The sequence below is a fragment of the Vombatus ursinus genome, unplaced genomic scaffold (genome assembly GCF_900497805.2).
Source record: "Vombatus ursinus unplaced genomic scaffold, bare-nosed wombat genome assembly UNPS02014830.1, whole genome shotgun sequence".
Taxonomy (NCBI): Eukaryota; Metazoa; Chordata; class Mammalia; order Diprotodontia; family Vombatidae; genus Vombatus; species Vombatus ursinus.
The window spans coordinates 30,155,261-30,172,614 of NW_020954608.1; the positions used below are offsets into that span (position 1 = coordinate 30,155,261).

At 37.1% G+C, this 17,354-nt stretch overlaps 1 protein-coding gene across 2 annotated transcripts in view; it reads right to left on the reverse strand.

The window, feature by feature from the left end:
* Window positions 1-17,354, reverse strand: part of DHTKD1 (dehydrogenase E1 and transketolase domain containing 1) — a 90,321-nt gene that overhangs the window by 3,093 nt on the left and 69,874 nt on the right. For both annotated transcript variants that reach the window (XM_027838752.1, XM_027838751.1), the window contains exons 10-16: window positions 16,770-16,909; window positions 14,803-14,953; window positions 12,524-12,630; window positions 8,847-9,011; window positions 6,662-6,744; window positions 4,163-4,332; window positions 982-1,067 (exon numbers count right to left, since the gene is read on the reverse strand). In XM_027838752.1, coding sequence (XP_027694553.1) covers window positions 982-1,067; window positions 4,163-4,332; window positions 6,662-6,744; window positions 8,847-9,011; window positions 12,524-12,630; window positions 14,803-14,953; window positions 16,770-16,909 — 902 coding nt within the window. The remainder of the gene's footprint in view (window positions 1-981; window positions 1,068-4,162; window positions 4,333-6,661; window positions 6,745-8,846; window positions 9,012-12,523; window positions 12,631-14,802; window positions 14,954-16,769; window positions 16,910-17,354) is intronic.

Here is a 17,354-nt window from a genome sequence, read left to right on the forward strand (position 1 = left end):
GTATATGTAAATGTACAAATACACATATATGTGTGTATTAATACCTGAGTTCAAATCTGGCCATATACATATATATACGTACTGTTTGTATATGTGTGTATAAATGTTTCAGTCTGGTGCAAATTTGGCTGTCCTTGAATTTCACATCAGACTTAAAAATATATGTGTTAATTATGCTAACCAAGCTAGAAATCCTTTAACAATTAGTAGTCAGAACAGAATTAAAAGTAGAATTTTAAAAGTTTTAATTTCCTTCATGGAATATCTATCTATCTATCTATCTATCCATATATTAGGGGCAGTTTGGTCTTGGACATGTACCAATCTTAAAGACAGCCCTAGAGGAGTAAATGTTATTGGTTTCTCAATTCCTCTGCTGTTAAACTACAGAAGTTAAGCACAGTTTATAATACAGCTTCTGTCATTCAGGTCACCTAGATCACCTTCCTCCCATATTGCTCAGGAACCCTATTTCTGGGTCAAGAAATCCTCAGCAATCAAATATTAGAAGCTGCAGAAAGATAAGGTTTTGGGGACATGTTGCTGATATACATGCATAAATAGCTTGATAAATGACTCTATAGTCCACTATTTTGAAAGAATGATTAGTTTGTGTGAATTTTTTTTTTTTGGAGGATCAGATATGTGATTTTGTTGGCACAGGGAATTTCTAGGGAGGAAACTCCCCATACCATCACAGCCTGACCCCTGTTCTGCAACTTTAGACAGTTGCCTATGTCACTGAACCATTAGTTCTTTGTCTAGGGCCACACACAGCCAGAATGTGTCAGGGGTAGTTGTTAAGGGGTAGGAACCAGGTCTTTTTGGCTCCAAGGTCAACTATCATTAATGCCAGTTTGCTTCTTGGAATTTGTGAATATGCGCATTAAGAAACAGTTTAAATGGCAAGCAATGATTAAATTTCTTTTTAGATACTCCAGAAAAAACAAAGCAAAATAAAACAAAAGTCAAAAGCCTTACCTTGCATGCTAGCTGTTTTTCAAATCTTTGGGAGATAAAAAACCATGGACCCATATTCTGTGGCTCTTCTTGACTCCAAATAAAATCTGCAGGGGAAAGAGCCTACTGTCAATTTACCATGTGCACAAACACCCATCCGTTTCCAAAATGATATGGTATAGCTTGTACTAAAAAGTTAACCTTGGTCCTTATGTATAGTACAATAACATCACAGAAAAATCTCACTTAATTAGACTTTCCAAGCTCTTTCTTGACAAACAAGTTTCTTGGGTAGCTGAATACTCATTTAATCACCAACATTTATTTTAATCATTTTTAAAGGAAATCTTTGTAAATTGTATTATATACCTCTTAAAGTATACACCTTCTTAAAGACAGTGGACATCATTTGGTTATCTTTTGTTGACTCAGTCACCATTACAAACTTCACTGAAAACAATAATGCCCTCATAGTCAATGAAGGAGTACTGGTCCCTCTCTTAAGTGCTCTCAGATTCTTGAGTTTGGGATTATGGATCTACAGTTTACAGGTCATCTAGTCCACACTCCTCATTTTATAAAAGAACTAAGAGAAGGTCAGTGACTTACTTGCCCAACAAGATCCCAGAGACCGGCAGTAAAAGGGACAGGATGTGAATGAACATAGCTCAACTGTTACTGAAGTCAGTGTTCTTTCCATTATAGCAAAAGCTTTTGGACTTTGTTTTCTTTCTCTTTACTCACTGCCAACCTGTAGGATACCTGCTTGAAGCAGTTTTTTTCCCTCTTCTAATCTTCGGTGGATCTAGACATTGGGTGGTTCAACTAATTAGAATTGTATAAAGAATAAAAAATATTTGAGTGAGAGATCAAGGGTCTCTCAGAGAAGTAAAGTTCATGAGCTTTGTGACATCTCTTTGGGTTGTTCATGGCCCTTTAAAATTTTTTTTCTTGGCTGTGTTCAATTCAATTTAATTCATTCATCAACCATGTGGAAGAGAATGTGCCAGTCACTGAGGATACCACCCCCCCTTCACACAAGTATCTACCTTCAAGAGCTGTATTCTATTGGAGGATACAATATATAAACCAGTAAATAGATGCAAAATCATTTGAGAAGGGAAAGAACACCTACATCTTAGTCAGAGGGCAGAGAGAAGCTTCCTGAAAGAGGTAACTCCTGAGGAGAACTTTGAAGAAAGCTAAAGATTTAGGAGGCAGAAGGAGGAGGGAATACATTTTACTTATGTTGGATAGCCTGTGAAAAGGCAAGAAGTAGGAGGAAGAATGCCAAGTCAAGGAACAGAAAAAGGCCAGTGGCACCAGAGAATACCATGTGCACAGGGGAATAGTGGGAAATAAGTTTGTAAAGTTAAGTGGGAGCCAGATTCTGTAGAGCTTTAGAGGACAAACAGATGAATTTTATTCTAGCAGCAAGAGGAAACAGCTGAAGATGCTAGAGCAGAGGACTGACATGTGCCTTAGGAAGATGTTCTGGTGGCTGGGTGGAAAACATTCTGGAAGGCTATTTCCATAGTCCAGAGTAGGGGTGTGTGTGTGCGACTGGGGAGGGTTGAGGAGGGCTTGAAGCAAGCAGGCAGATAGCGGTGTAAGTGGAGAGGAGACAATTTATAATTATGGGAGGTTGGGGAGAGGAGTCAAGGCTCACTTAAAGAATCAATCAACAGAAAATTATTAAGCACTTACTATGTGTCAGGCACTGTGCTAGATGCTAAGAATGACTTCAAGGTTGCCAGCCTGGGTATCTGGAAGGATGATTGTGCCCTTAACAGAAATAAGGATGTTTGGAAGGAGGACAGGTTTAGACAGAAAGATGAACCTTGAGGTTCTTTGAGAAATCCAGATGAAGATGACAATGAGGATTAGATTTCAGAAACGAAATTAAGGCTAGGTATATAAATTTGGAAATTATCTCAGTATATGATAATTGAAGTTATGGAAGTTAATGATCACCAAAAGAGTGAAGGAATCAAGAAGGAGGCCCACAAAAAGCTTTGAAGGGACATCCATGGTAAGAGAGGGACAGCACAAAAAAGGAAAATGAGCAGGAGGGTTCAGACAGGTAGGAGAATAACCAGGTGAGAGCAGTATTATGAAAGCTGAGGGAAGAAAGTATCCAAGAAGAGGCAGCCAATAGTGTAAAATGCCATAGAGGTCATCCAGAGTGCAGGACTTGGATGGGACTGTGGATAGAGGGTTAATCTTGGAGTCAGGAACATCTAGATTTAAGTACTGCCTCTGGAGCAGACAGGCAATGTGAATCTAGACCGGTCATTTAACCTCTTAGTGCCTGGCCCAATGCTCTACAACTAAAGGTTGCAAAAAGAGTTGCTGATATGTGCTTTTAGAGTTCTTTCTTGGCAGTTCCACATACAATGATAGCTCAGGTCCAGACCAAAAAAAGAAAAAAGGGATGGTAGTTTGAGGGGGTAGTGTGCCATTTTTTTAAATGAATGGTGACAACCTGGGTATGTTTGTAGGCAACATGGAAGGATCCAGGAAATATGAAAATATTGAAGTGAAGGAAAAAGGGGAATATCAAAAGGACAATTCTGGAAATGGCAAGAAAGGAGGGGATTATAAGTGGAGAGGCTGGCCTTAGCAAGGAGAAATGCCATCAAAGACAGTATGTAGCAAAGGAAGAGAGAATTCTGGACAATGTAATGGGGTTTAGAGAGTCTAGGTAAAAAGAGGGGGTTCATGGCAAATACTGTCTTTTCTTCAGTAAAGTAGGAGATAAAGTTCTCTGCTGAAGGGGAGTGGGCAGAGGGTGGTGTGGGAGGCTTGAAGAAAAAATAGAAGATTTGAAACAGCAACTGCAGGGTGTGTATTAGAGGCAAAGTGTTATTATGTTTTAATTCTACTGCCACCATGTCACAGATATAGGCGAGTGTAGCCATATCTGTGTAACCTAATGTTATTATTTTGAAAAAGTTAATTTTTCTGGATAGGTAAGGTACTATGCTTAAAATTGCCATCATATCCCTGGCATATGTAATTTAAGTGGCAAATGGAAAGTACTTTATATTATCTTTGGGATCTAGGCATCCAGGAAATACTTTTAAATGTCCTAGAAAGATTCATCTTCATTTTAACACAACAGTAAAAGGGTATATAGGGCAAAGAAAGTAACTTGAAGTCAGGCAGCTCTTCCAGCAAATTTGCTCCCAAGATTCTTTACCTTTGGCATTTTTGTATTTGCTCAACTCTTGCTGTAATGCTTCCAGTGGGAAAGGGCAGAGTTCTTCTATTCGGATGATAGCAGAGTCATCTTTCTTCTTCCCTAAAGTTTCTCTTTGCTTCACCAAAGCATAGAAATGTTTACCTGAGCAGAAAACTACACTCTTAACACTGTTGGATAGAAAGAGGAAAAGGGGAGGTGGGGAGAGAGGAGCATAAGAGTCAAAATCTATTTCTATACACAAATACATGTAATTTGCCTAAATTTTACTGGTTTTTTTTTTTTTTGGTGAAATGTGTTGACACAATTTGTTTTGACACAGCAGACACTTCCCCAAAACACCAAAGAAAAACCTCCTACAAAATATATCCCCCCCAAAAAAACCAACAACAGTTTATCAGTTGTTAACAGAAAGAAGGGCTGTGTCCCTTGCCTTTGACAGTTTGGTGCTAATATTGACTGTTAGCATAGACAGTTACCATCTCCCCATGTTAATTTGATTAATGTTATAGTAGTGATTGTGTATACTTTTGTTATGTATTTAATTAAGAAATTCTCCCAACAATTTAAGATTTACTACAGAAGAGCTTCTTCTAGGATTACTTCCAGTCTATCTTGTTTGTACATAGTTTGCAGATTGTCTCTTGCAGGAGACTGAGTCCCTAGGGATGCCTTTCTTTGCATCCCTAGCACTTAACACAATGCCTGGCACATAGAAGTACTGAAAAACTGCTTCTTAACTGACTGACTACAGATCAAAGTATACATAAATCATATGCTTTCAGAGAAAGCCAAAAAAGATGGAAATATTTAGTTAGTAAAACAATAAGACAGGATTCAAACGGGCTCACTTATTACCATATACTCATCTACATTTTTTTTGGTCTTCATTATTTAAACTTCCCTCCTCTAGACACTGATTACCTGCTATCTTAAAGGACCTTCTATCAGGAGACTAGAATGCTGCCTAGCTGGGAGAAAGAGATGCGAGTCGTCCATTGCTCCTCACCTGTCTACCTCCTGCATTGTGGGAGGAGTGGGAAAGGGACAGATTACAGCTTTGGGTTTTGTACAAAGGAGACTGAAAACTGTACTGGGGGCTGAGGACGTTAAATGCAGCAGGAAAGGCAGAACTTGTCTCAAGTGTGTTTCCTTCCCTGCTGTGCACTAGAACAAAACAAGTGCGGGAAAGTGCAGAAGCTGGAAGCCCCTGGCACCAGGGTGCTAGTCTTGAATCTCTGTCCCCTGTATGGGTGTCATGGTGTCTGTGTAGGGTGTGCATGGGGGAAAGGCTTTTTTGGCTTAATTTCTAGTATCCTACAAACAGTGTATAGACCAGTAAGTAATAATATAGAAGATAAAATAGAAGAATAAAATAAAAGACCAGATTCCATCTACAAGACGTTCTCAATTGGGGACTTCAGATTTCAGGGGGTTCATGTACTTGGGTGGGAAAAAATTATATATTTATTTTAATATAATTGGTTTTCTTTATAACTCTGTTTTTTATTTTATGCACTTAAATACATTATTCTGAGAAATAGGCTTCACTAGAGGTCAAAGCAGTCTATGACACAAAAGAAGTTAAAAATCTTTGATCTAAACAATTTAGTTCATGGGCACAGCTGAGTCTGACTTTCAGTTTCTATTCCTAAAAGAAAGTGGGGAAGGGGAGTGAGGTGGCGACTTCTATGCAAGCTATGAAAGGTGCATATCCTTTTAGCAAAGAGAATTTATTAAAGTACTTATAAAATACTTTGTACTTATGGTACAAAGAGTTCTTATTAAAAGTACTATATATTAGTAATTAAAAGCACTAACTATTGGAATGTGATCTGTCTTGTTTTTCTCTTTTTACTCCCAGTACTTACTATATAAGCATTCTTTCCTTGCATATTTATGATAAAAATTTACTTAGCACATGTGTTTATGTGAATAGTTTAATACATATCCCCCCTTCCCCAACACCCCTAAATTAGAAAAAGCTCTTGGATTTGTTGCATATCCTACAAAAGTGAAATTACAATAGAATCCTAGTATAACACAAATTATTACTCCTAGCCTATAAAACATAACAATTGCATAAAACAAAAGACCAACATCAAACTGTTAGGATGAACTCCTTTCTTATAAGCTATCTGACAACACTGGTGTTACAAAAGGTTCCACTATAATTTCACTTTTTATACCCTATTTTAATTAACTCCTCCAAATGCCTGTCCCTTTAGGTGGTAACAGTAAAAAAGCATAGGGAAAAGCAGAAACTTTATTCATTTATTTTGCTAACAGACTCTTTTAGGATAGCAGACTTCTTTTTCACAATAAATTTAAAGCAACACACACACACACACACACACACACACACACACACACACACACACACACACACACACACACACACACACCCACCCACCCTCTTACCAAACCTTAATTCCTTACCCTGCACTTGTTTTCTTGCTCATTAAAATACTATTATAGATAATATAGAAATCAAATTACTTTTTAGGATCTACAGAAGAATCACCAATGACCGGTCTGAATGTTGTCCCTGGTGCCATTTCTTGAAAACTCGAAACAGCTGCCTAAAGAGGAAAAAGAAAGCAGTACAGGTTATGTTTGAATAAACTGAAGATGTTTTTGATATAAAGAGAATTCAAACTGAATTTTCATTTTAATTTTCTAATCCCTGAGCTTTAAGTTGAAATGAAACCTCAACCAGCTAACATGGAAAGAATACAAGCAATGGTGTGCTGGGAAATGTTTACCATCTAGCTCTCAGGGGAAAAATGTGAAAATGGCATACTTTTATGTTTAATCTGCATTATTAACATTTTCTCCATCACTTTCTTAAATCTAGACAATCAACAAAGCAATAAACCAAATCCTGACTTACAGTATTTGCTGATTTCCAATGTGTAAATACTCACTAGCAGCTAGCTCCTGAGCTGGTTCTAGCTAGCTCTGGGATACTCCTAAATATAAGAATATTTCTCCAATAAAATGTCCGTGACCCAATCACAACAATATAGCCAAAAGTATTTGTACTAAGGAAGACAAAGCTATGTTACAAACTGGGGCTTTCAAAATAGCACTGTTAATGAAGTCTTGGTGAGCTTTGTCAGATATGCAACCTAGCCTCTCTCTCTACTACCACAAACTCCTCTTTTCAGTGGGTCAAACCTCACCTCCAAGAAAGGTACCAAGAACAACCAAACTGCTCCATCACCACCTATCCCTCAGGGTAGAGCCCATAGAACATAACACAAGAGAAAACACTTGGTCCAGAAGAACACTGGATCTGGGCTCTTTTCTGTTTTCTAAAGACTTACCAAGAACTATTCCTCCCTTAACATATAATCCTGGTTAGCCCAAAGACAACGGTATAATAATAGCCAGTCTTATGCCCATCAGCACAATGTTAATTAGCTTTCCTTTCCCATAAATAACCTAATTAAATGGTGCCCTTCCTATGTTGGAAATAGCAGCACACTTACTCATAAATTAACTTCACCTTTCAGTAGATTTCTGATTGCAACAATAGTTATAGGATAATCTTCTCTGTTTTGTGCAAGGCATCACTGACATGTCGTTTCCACACTATTCCCATAAGCAGGGCATTTGATCCCTAGATGACCAAATTAGCTTTGCTCTCTTTTCTGGTCAAACACCATTCGCCTAATCTCAATTAATCATCTGAAAAAGCATTTGGTTGGGCACAGGTGCTGTGGGTGAAAAAATGTAAGAAGGACTTAAATGCCTTACCAGTATTGATGAAATAATTCAAGTGCATGTTCTATTCATGGTGGTACCTAAGCATCACCTTCAGTCCCCAAAGTAGGAAAAAACCTAACTATACAAATAGCTGCCACTTCTTTCCCATCTCCTGCCATGTCTTCTCATAAGCACCACTGCAACATCCCTTACTTTTGATTCCATGGGAAGTCCTGGGAAAAGTGTGGCACTTTCAGAGAACCAGGAGGCTCATAAATGAAAGAGAAGAAACTGCAAACAGGGCCATCAAAGAAAAGCAGACTCTAGGTCCAGCCTGTCTTATATGCTGGCTACCTTAAACAAAAACACTATCCCTGATATTGTCTGAAATTTTCTGCTACACTTGATTTTCCACTAAATTAAAATTTTGTTGGTTTAACAAGAATACCCTGTTCAGAATGCACTTACCTCTGAGTGGTAAAAGGGCTATCAATCAATTTGTATATGAATGTGAATTCATATAGCAATAAGCGTCCTTTGTTATGACATCTCTGCTTACTAAAACAAGATTCTACCTGTATAGTTGGGTTCCAGTCTAAACCATATAAACTCACCTGAAGGTGGTTCACCATACCACCTACTTATTTCAATATACTCCAAGTTTGTTACGAGCATATTTAAATCAGTAACAGTTTCTTAAAGCAGTTAGTTAACTACTCTTAGTGGTTAACCAGTACTAACCACATTAGTACTATCCAGACTGATCTTACCTCCCTCTTTGTCATTACAAAGAATAATTGAGAACTAAGTATATTTCCATAGTTACGTAAAGAAATGAAAGCAGCTGGACATTTCTGAAGAGCTTTAGAAATCCTTCAGAAAATGAACTGGCTTTGAGAAAGAGAATAACAGAAGGTGCCATTAAGTGTAAAACAACAATAGATATGGGTCTAGCTACATTTTCCCTACTTACAGGGAATCTGAGTAGCATTTTTGGAGAAGCAACAATGAGGGGTTTCCTGAAGTTTCGAATCATCTGTCTTCGGAGCAAGTGGAAATATTGGGCTGGGGTAGTCGGGTGCACCACAAACATGTTGACATTATCTCCATCCACACCTTCTTCCACACTGTCACACATCTGAGAAGTGAAGAAAAAAGGAAAAATGGGAAAATGAAAAACTGCTGCATCATCCTTTTCAACAGCAATTCCATTTAAAAAAAAAAGGGGAAATGATATCTCTCTTTTCCTCCCATAATGTGGAATGATCCCTTAAATGAGAAGCTGATATTGATCTAAAGAACTGTTTTTCAAAATGTAGCCCCAAAGCATTCACTGCCTTAATTAAGATTCTTTATGGTCCTTCCTTATTTCCCCTAGATTTGCACATCTATCACCTCTTTCCTGTTTTGTGTCTAGTGTGGAGAATCTAAGACAGTATAAATTATAAAAGGACAAAAAGAAAAAGAAAAAAGTATACAAATGATAACATAAATCTAATTAAACTTTAAAACTGCCTAAGAATAATATGTCCAGTCTATAAAAGGTATATACAAATTATATTCAGATGTGTAGATAGTCTTGGGGCTTTCCTAATTACTTTGGGACACTTATAGGAGAGACCACTAGCTTAAAACATGTAAATAAATATAAAGTGGTAAATAAAAAGGAAAGAAGTCAAGACCTTAAATCACAAGGATAATTTAAAAAAGTATTAAGTTAACCTCCTTCAAACAAAGCCCTCCATTGTACATGATCCTTCAGGTTATCCCAGACCCCAGACCTTAATCTACTTTTAGGAAATCCAAAGTCTATAATATTCTTCAATCTTTATGTCATCTAATAACTAAGAAGTGAAAAAAAAAATAAACTGACATCAAGGGCTTTGTTAATAGGCCATACAAAGCAGAACTCCTTTATCTTTGGAAAAAGGACACAGACACAGACACAAATACACACACACCCCAATGTACTCATTCTCATTTTTTCCTCCCATTTAGTCACTCACTGCTTTGGGGGAGGAGGGAGAAGGGTAAGGGTAAAAATAGTGAAAATTTTTTTCCATATAGTTAAATGGCCACTTGAAATCAGTTATGATGTCCTAAAATGAGAATGGGAGAGCACTCACCATTCTTCCTCTACCCACTTGTCTCTCTTCACCTTCTTTCATTTCTCTTTCTCCCAACTACCCTGACTTACAATTGCAAGGCCGACAGTGAAATGTTTGCTTATCAGTGAACTCTGGCAATTCTTATTGAGCAGGCTTGGCTAAAATGTTAAGAGTATTTTATTAAAGTTTCAGTGTATCTACAATCGTGTGAGAAGACATTATAAGTAAGCAGCGCAGCCCAACTGATTGCTCATAGCCAAAAAATGAAATTTGAAAGAAATGAAAATCTTAAAAGCAAACATTTCAAAGTTATGAGTCATTTTGAAAATTAACTACTCACCTATCCACTCCACTAACATACAAACAGTGACTCTTTTATAAAGAAAGAATGTTATAATTCTTTGACTAAGGGCTTTTCTCTTTAAGTAGCACTTTTCTGGATGGGACAAGTATAGATGAAAAGAAAAGGTCATATCATAGAATCACAGATGTGGAGGTAAAAGGAACTTGAGAAGCCATCAAGTCCAACATCTTCATTTCAGAGATGAGGAATTTAAGTGACTTGTCCAATGCCATAGAAATAGTATCAGGAGCAAGATTAGAACATAAGTCCTCTGACTCAATAGATAGGGCTCTCAATCCTCAACTGATAAATGGTCATAGGATAGGAACAGGCAATTCTCAAGGGACGAAATCCAAGATACCAACCAATAGTCATATGAAAAAATGTTCTAAATCACTAATAATTAGAAAAATGACTATTAAAGCAACTCTGAAATTCTCCCTCATGCCTATCAGATCAGCAAAGTTGACAAAAAAGGAAAATGACAAATGATTGTGGGGTGTGAGAGAAAAACAGGCACATTAACAGACTTTTAGTGGAACTGTGAATTGGGATAGCCATTTTGGAAACATTTTAGAACTATGCCCCCAAAGTTATTAAACTGTGTATACCCTTTGACCCTGTGGTAGCACTACTAGGTCTATGCTCCAAAGGGATCAAAGAAAAAAGAGAAGAATCCATATGTACAAAAATATGTATAACACCTCTTTTTGTGGTGGCAAAGAACTGGAAAATAAAGGGGTACCCATTATAGTATATGAGTACAAAGGGATACTATTGTGCCATAAGAAATAACAAAAAGGATGGTTTCACCTGGGAAGATTTGTGTGAACTGATGCAGATTGAAATGAGTAGAACTAGAGGAACAATTTGTATTATAATGACAATATTATAAAAATGAACAACTTTGAAAGACTTAAGAACTCTGATCAATGCAATGACAAACTCCTATTCTAAAATTGATGCTATTTACCTCCTGAGAGAGGTGACAGACACAATGAGATATATATTTGGACATGGCCAATGTGTAAGAATTTGTTTTGCTTGACTATAAATTTTCATTAACAAGGGTTTGGTTTTTCTGTTTTTCCTTCCAAAGTAGAGGGGGAGGTGAGAAAGAAAAAGATGTTTGTTAACTGAAAAAAAAATAGAATAAATAAATAAAAACAAAGTGTTAATTTGGGGAGGAACAGCTACCTTGCCTATTAAGATGCTCTAAATTGCCACAGACCACCTCTTTTACTGTGGGTGAGTCTTTAGTCAAATAAGGATGAGAATCTTCAATAAAGAGTGAGTTTAATAAAAAGTTTAATAAAAATTTAATAAAAAGGATGGAAATCAGCACAAAAATATGAAGAGAAAAAATCATGCAATTACAGTTATATATTTGAAAAAGCCAGAGATGTTCAAATTGACTTTCCATATTAATCATATTTTCATATATCTAAAGAAAAATGTCTTGTAAACCTCCAAGTGCTTCATAAATGTGAGCTATTATATTAGTGGTCTCTTGTCTTCAGCTGCCTTATTCTAGTTTTACATTAGGTTTCCAAGACAACTTTCTTTGCCCTTTCCTTGGCTGAAAAGCAGCCTGAGCAAGGGAAACGTGATTTGGGTCACCTCAAACTTGTCAACCAAAATGGGTCTGAAGATCTTGCTTTGCACATTGTACTAACCTAAGGCATTCAGGCTGCAACAATACTAAACTAATGAATCTCAGAATCTCCCGTGGCAAAGCATTCTCACTGTACTGCATCTCTTAAGCCATCTGCAAGAAGTGGCCGTACCTATTTCAAAGCTTCCTTATGCTAACATCCTGATATATTTAAATATATAGAACATTTATCATATGATATTCTGCTTATTTATATTTATATGTTGATATGTTAATTTTTAAAATATTTATTTTTGCATGTATTTATAATCTAATTCCTCTCATTGACCCTCTCCAATTAAACGACAAAAAAAAAGAAAAACATAACCTTCATCATAAACATGCATAGTTCAAGTAAACAAATTCACGCCTGAAAATGTCTCTCTCTGCAATTCTCTGGCAGGTAGGTAGCATGTTTCATTTTCAGTCTGCTGGACCTGTCAGTATTCTAACATCTTTCAAAACTGAAACAAAAATTATTATGAGAAAAAGCAGCTCCTAGGAATTTTTCTTTGTTTTTGGCATGTATCCACATTCAAACCTACCTGTAGAAAACGCTCCATTCTACAGGAAGAATGTTCTGGTCCAGCCCCATCATAACCATGTGGAAGGAGAATTACAATGCCACTCTGGAGAAGCCACTTGGATTCACCTGGGAAAGGTACAGGAAAGGAGAAATGGACTTGGCAGAACACAGGTGCACATGGATGTGAATAATGGAACAAATGCTACCTTCCCCCTCAACTCCTAGCAAGCAATATTATTTTAGTTGATTAAAAGAGCAATTTAAGTAATAGTCTAGATTAATTGAATGATCCTAAATTCACTCAGTGCTATGGCAGCTTAATAAAAATAGTCTAATTGGTAAAGGTACCAACTGACAATCCCAAGGAGGAAAGACAATGGGGAACTGAACCTAGTCAACTACAAACAAAATCCAAAGGTGAACAAGCTTGTTTCTGGAACAAGGGAAATTATTCCACCAGTAGGAAAGTTCATACATAGTTCTTATGCCAAGTGAAAACAACCTTCTTTGTTCTTAAATAGAAAGTATCTAAAACATTAGTAATAGCCAACAGCTGACATCTATATAGTACTTTAAGGTTTGCAAAATGCTAAAACACTAACTAACTTCCATAGAGTGTATATTTTAAGTTGTTTGACCTTCATAACAACCCCATGAGGTAGGTGCTATTATTATCCCCATTTTACTGATAAGGAAACTGAGGCAGACAGAAGTTAAGTGACTTGTCCAGGGTTACCCAGATAATAACTGTGTGCGCCTAGATTTGAACTCAAGTCTTCCTGACTCCAGGTCAAGAGCTCTATTCACCGTTCCAAATAGCTGCCTAAAATAGGGTTAGACACTTTGAATTAGCTGTAATGTACCTTGATTACTGCTGGCAGGTATATGTCCTGTCTCAACATTCACATGCATCTATGATTTCATCAATTTAGGTTTTCCTTCCAGTGATGCATATGACAAGTTGTCTATGCTTGCTAATTCTGGGTGATTCTTGTCAAGTAACCCCAACATTTATATGGTATATATAATACATGAGAGGTAGCAGGGTAGAGAAGAGAAAGAGCTGGCCTGAGACAGGAAGACCTGGGGTTAAGATCTATCTCTGATACATGCTGACTATGTAACCCTGGGCACAGGGTACCTATAGATAGAAGGTACCTATCCATATTAGGAGAGGAAATTTCTCAATGGGAGCTATCTACACTAATGAAATTACAAGTTTGGGCAAAATTTTTATATATAAATGCACACATATATATGTATACATGCATATTAGAAAGCATGTTGTATAATTATACTTACTACATATATTGATCTAAATAATCAATGACTAATTATCCACATTACTACTTAAATACATGTGCCTCAGAAGCTGTCACCCATTGCATTTTCAGCCATGTCCCCCACAAGCTGGGGAGATTACATGGGGAACATGGGGAGTGACAATGATATAATAACTCAATGGCATTGCCAATCACCATGCTGCCAGAAGACTGAGGATAGTCCTTACAATAGATTAGGATTAGCAAGAACTTACTTGGGGCACTGAAGCAAATGAGTACAGAAATTTTACCACAAGGAACAGTTCCAGTTCTCAGTCTTCCCTTCCACTCCACCAGGACTAATGCATCTGGGCAACAGGTCTATTGCCCCACAGGAGTGCATTTCATAGGATCATAGGCTTTAGAGCTGGGAGGAACCTTAGAGGTGACATAGCCTAACCCTTTCATTTTACAGATGAAGAAACTGAGGCTTTAGTTCCCCCAAAGAAGAATTCTCATTTTTCCATGAGTTAATATGCTTAAAAGCTCATCACTGCAGGATTTCTTAGGTGACTGGCCATAACCTCAAACCCATGGGGTCAATTTTGTGCAGTTTTCAGTTATTCACATTAATGTATCTCTTCACTAGAGTGGATAATGAAGGGCTGGTTATAGTATAAAGCAAAAAAGGCAATACTATGAGATATAGTGACTTATTTACATCCACGTAACAAGCAAATGCAAGAAATATGGAATAATATATAGAAGGACTAACAGTGTATCTTTCAATTAAGAATTAAAAATAAACCCTCAACCATCTGATGCACAAATTCCTTAATCCTAATTTATGGAAAATGGCAACAGGGCATGTGGAAGTATGAATAGTTTATAGTGCTATTTTCCGCTCCAGGAAATAGCAGTTACAAAGTAAATGTATATCCATTTTAAAGAATGATTAAAGAAAATTTCTTGCTAGTGCTTCGCACAGTGCCATACATCCAGCAGGTATTGAGAAAATGCCAGTGCTACTACTAACCTCCAGAGATGAATGTGTCAAATATAATCTGGGCTCCATTGAAGAAATCACCAAACTGAGCCTCCCAGATAGGCAGTAACTTGGGACTTTCAATGCTCATTCCATATTCAAATCCCAGTACAGCCTCTTCTGACAGAGGACTATTGCTCACCTAACTCAGTAAAAATAAACAGAGGAAGAGGTAAGAGACACAGGGTCACACATGTCAGGGGTAAAACATTTTCTTTCTAGAATATTACAAAAGACAGGAACCATTTGAGGAGAAGAGGCTCAAAAGAAAGGCTTTGCATCCTCCCTCAGACTACTCTCAGTTAGGAAGCTGGTGTTAACTAGCAGGCTAAGGGAGGTGGGAAGGAAAGAAGATAAGAAGTAAACAATGGGGATATTATCTGCTTTGTGCAAGGACAAACACTGTACAGCAGCTCTGGGGCTACTATAATTGTAACAAAGTCTGGGAAATCATAAAACAAAAGACTACTCTTGATTAGATATCTATAATTCCAACATCAAACTGGTATTTGGAAATTGAAGAGCTAGAATTTTCAAGTTCATGGGGATTGCTCTAAGTGAGGGAAGAAGGATTTTTATGACACAGGTCCATCATGACCTCAAAGAATCTGCTCAATATACACCTACTGAATGCCACCTCACTCTCACGACTTACATTCCCTGAACAATTGTGAATTCAATTTGTATTGTGCCATGTTTCACTTAGACCTGTGGTTTCTCTTAAGACACAGCTTGAGAGCCACTTTTGACATGAAGCCTTTTATAATTTCTAGATGCTGGTAACCTTCTCCAAAAAACACCTTGTATCTATATGTGCATATATATAGTACATGTTGTCTCCTCTGGCATTGTAAATTCCATGAGGACAGAAATTGTTTCACTTGAACTTGTATCCTTAGCATAAGCATAGGCACCTAATAACATACTTCATGTATGTTGATGGGCAGGCCAGATTTAGGAAGGTCCGGTTGTTCAGATTTGAGACTGGAACAGAATGTACCACTCAAAGATCCTCTAATAGTTAAGGAAAGGAAGTTTACTTAGTCATAAACATGGAAAGGATACCCAGGAAGGATCAGGTACTGGTTTGGATAGTCATATCCCCCTCATCTAACTACAGAAGCAGGTTTGGTCAGTCAGGTATGGTCAGCAGGGTGTGGTAACTGTACAGCAGGGGGATACCACCCAGTCTGAGGGGCACTAACTCGAATCAATCCAATAAACATTTATTAAGCACCTACTATATGTCAGGCACTGGGCTAAATAACTCCTTACAGGCTGGCTTCTTTTATGCGTAGGCAACCAGGAAGCCATGTTACAGCTCAAGCCTTAAACCCCAAACCAATGAAATCGCATGAACAGCTTCCTTTTAGGAGAAAAAAATCTAGCCTGGCTATACAGCAGAGACCATGGTACTGGTGGTATTACTACTACCACAATGTATATATGTTGCCTCATCAACTGTAAGGTCCCTAAGGGAAGAGGCTATATCATTTATTTCTGTTAAATCCTCCAAAATGCATAGTACACTTTTTTTGCATGTCATGTTTGCTAATCTCCACAAAGATATATGTAATTACCAACTCATCCAGGGGTACAGATACTTAATTCATACTGGTTGCTTACAAATAGAAAGGGCAGTCAGGACTATTCCATTACAGATTAGAAAGAAAAGGTTTGAGGTAAGAACTGGACTTTTAGAAGTGATTTTAAGATAGTTAAGGTAGACCAAAAAAATTGTAGATGGCTGTAAACATCCCAACACAAGTTGGTGACAAGTTGGTACAAATTCTGAATTCTTTGTATAAAAGAGAATTTTTTCAGCTATCAGAACATGTCCTTTTGATTTACAGGATTAAAAATTGTATAATTTGGACCATCCTCCTTCCTAGTACCCTGTTTTCCTCCATCTCCAATTTACAGGCTTATCTTTAAACCAGACAGCTGAAATATCATACTTCTAGGAAACCCTTCTGATCAGGATCCATGTGGTTCAGAGGGATATATGTGTCATCTGTTTTCTGGCAAACAATCATTGCATGCCTCTGGCTGAAGGTTCCACGACCAACATCTTGACCACTCAGACGGACATTAAAACCTTGAGCAAGAAAGGAAAGACAAAATAAGATCAGGTGTCCATGAACACTATTCTTAGTGATAAAGTAAACTATTCTTAGTGATAAAGAATTATGATCCTGAGTAATAAACATGTTAAAAGACAGAATGAATTTGAGAATCCTTTTGAGGGCAACATATTGGGTAGGTATATTAAAAAATTGAGATGTGATCACATGTATAGAAACATAAAATCATGATTCAGTGGTATGAGTATAAGTATTAATCACACACTCTACACATTTTGTAAAATAATCTTTCAAAAAAGTTAAATGTTATTTTTGGATGTAAACAGTATGGAAATTTGTTTTACTTAACTATGTTTATTTGTTACAAGGGTTTTGTTTTTCTTTTTTGGGGGGGGATGGTAGAAGATAGAACAAATGTTTGATAACTGATAATAAATGCAACTGAACTTTAAAAAATTA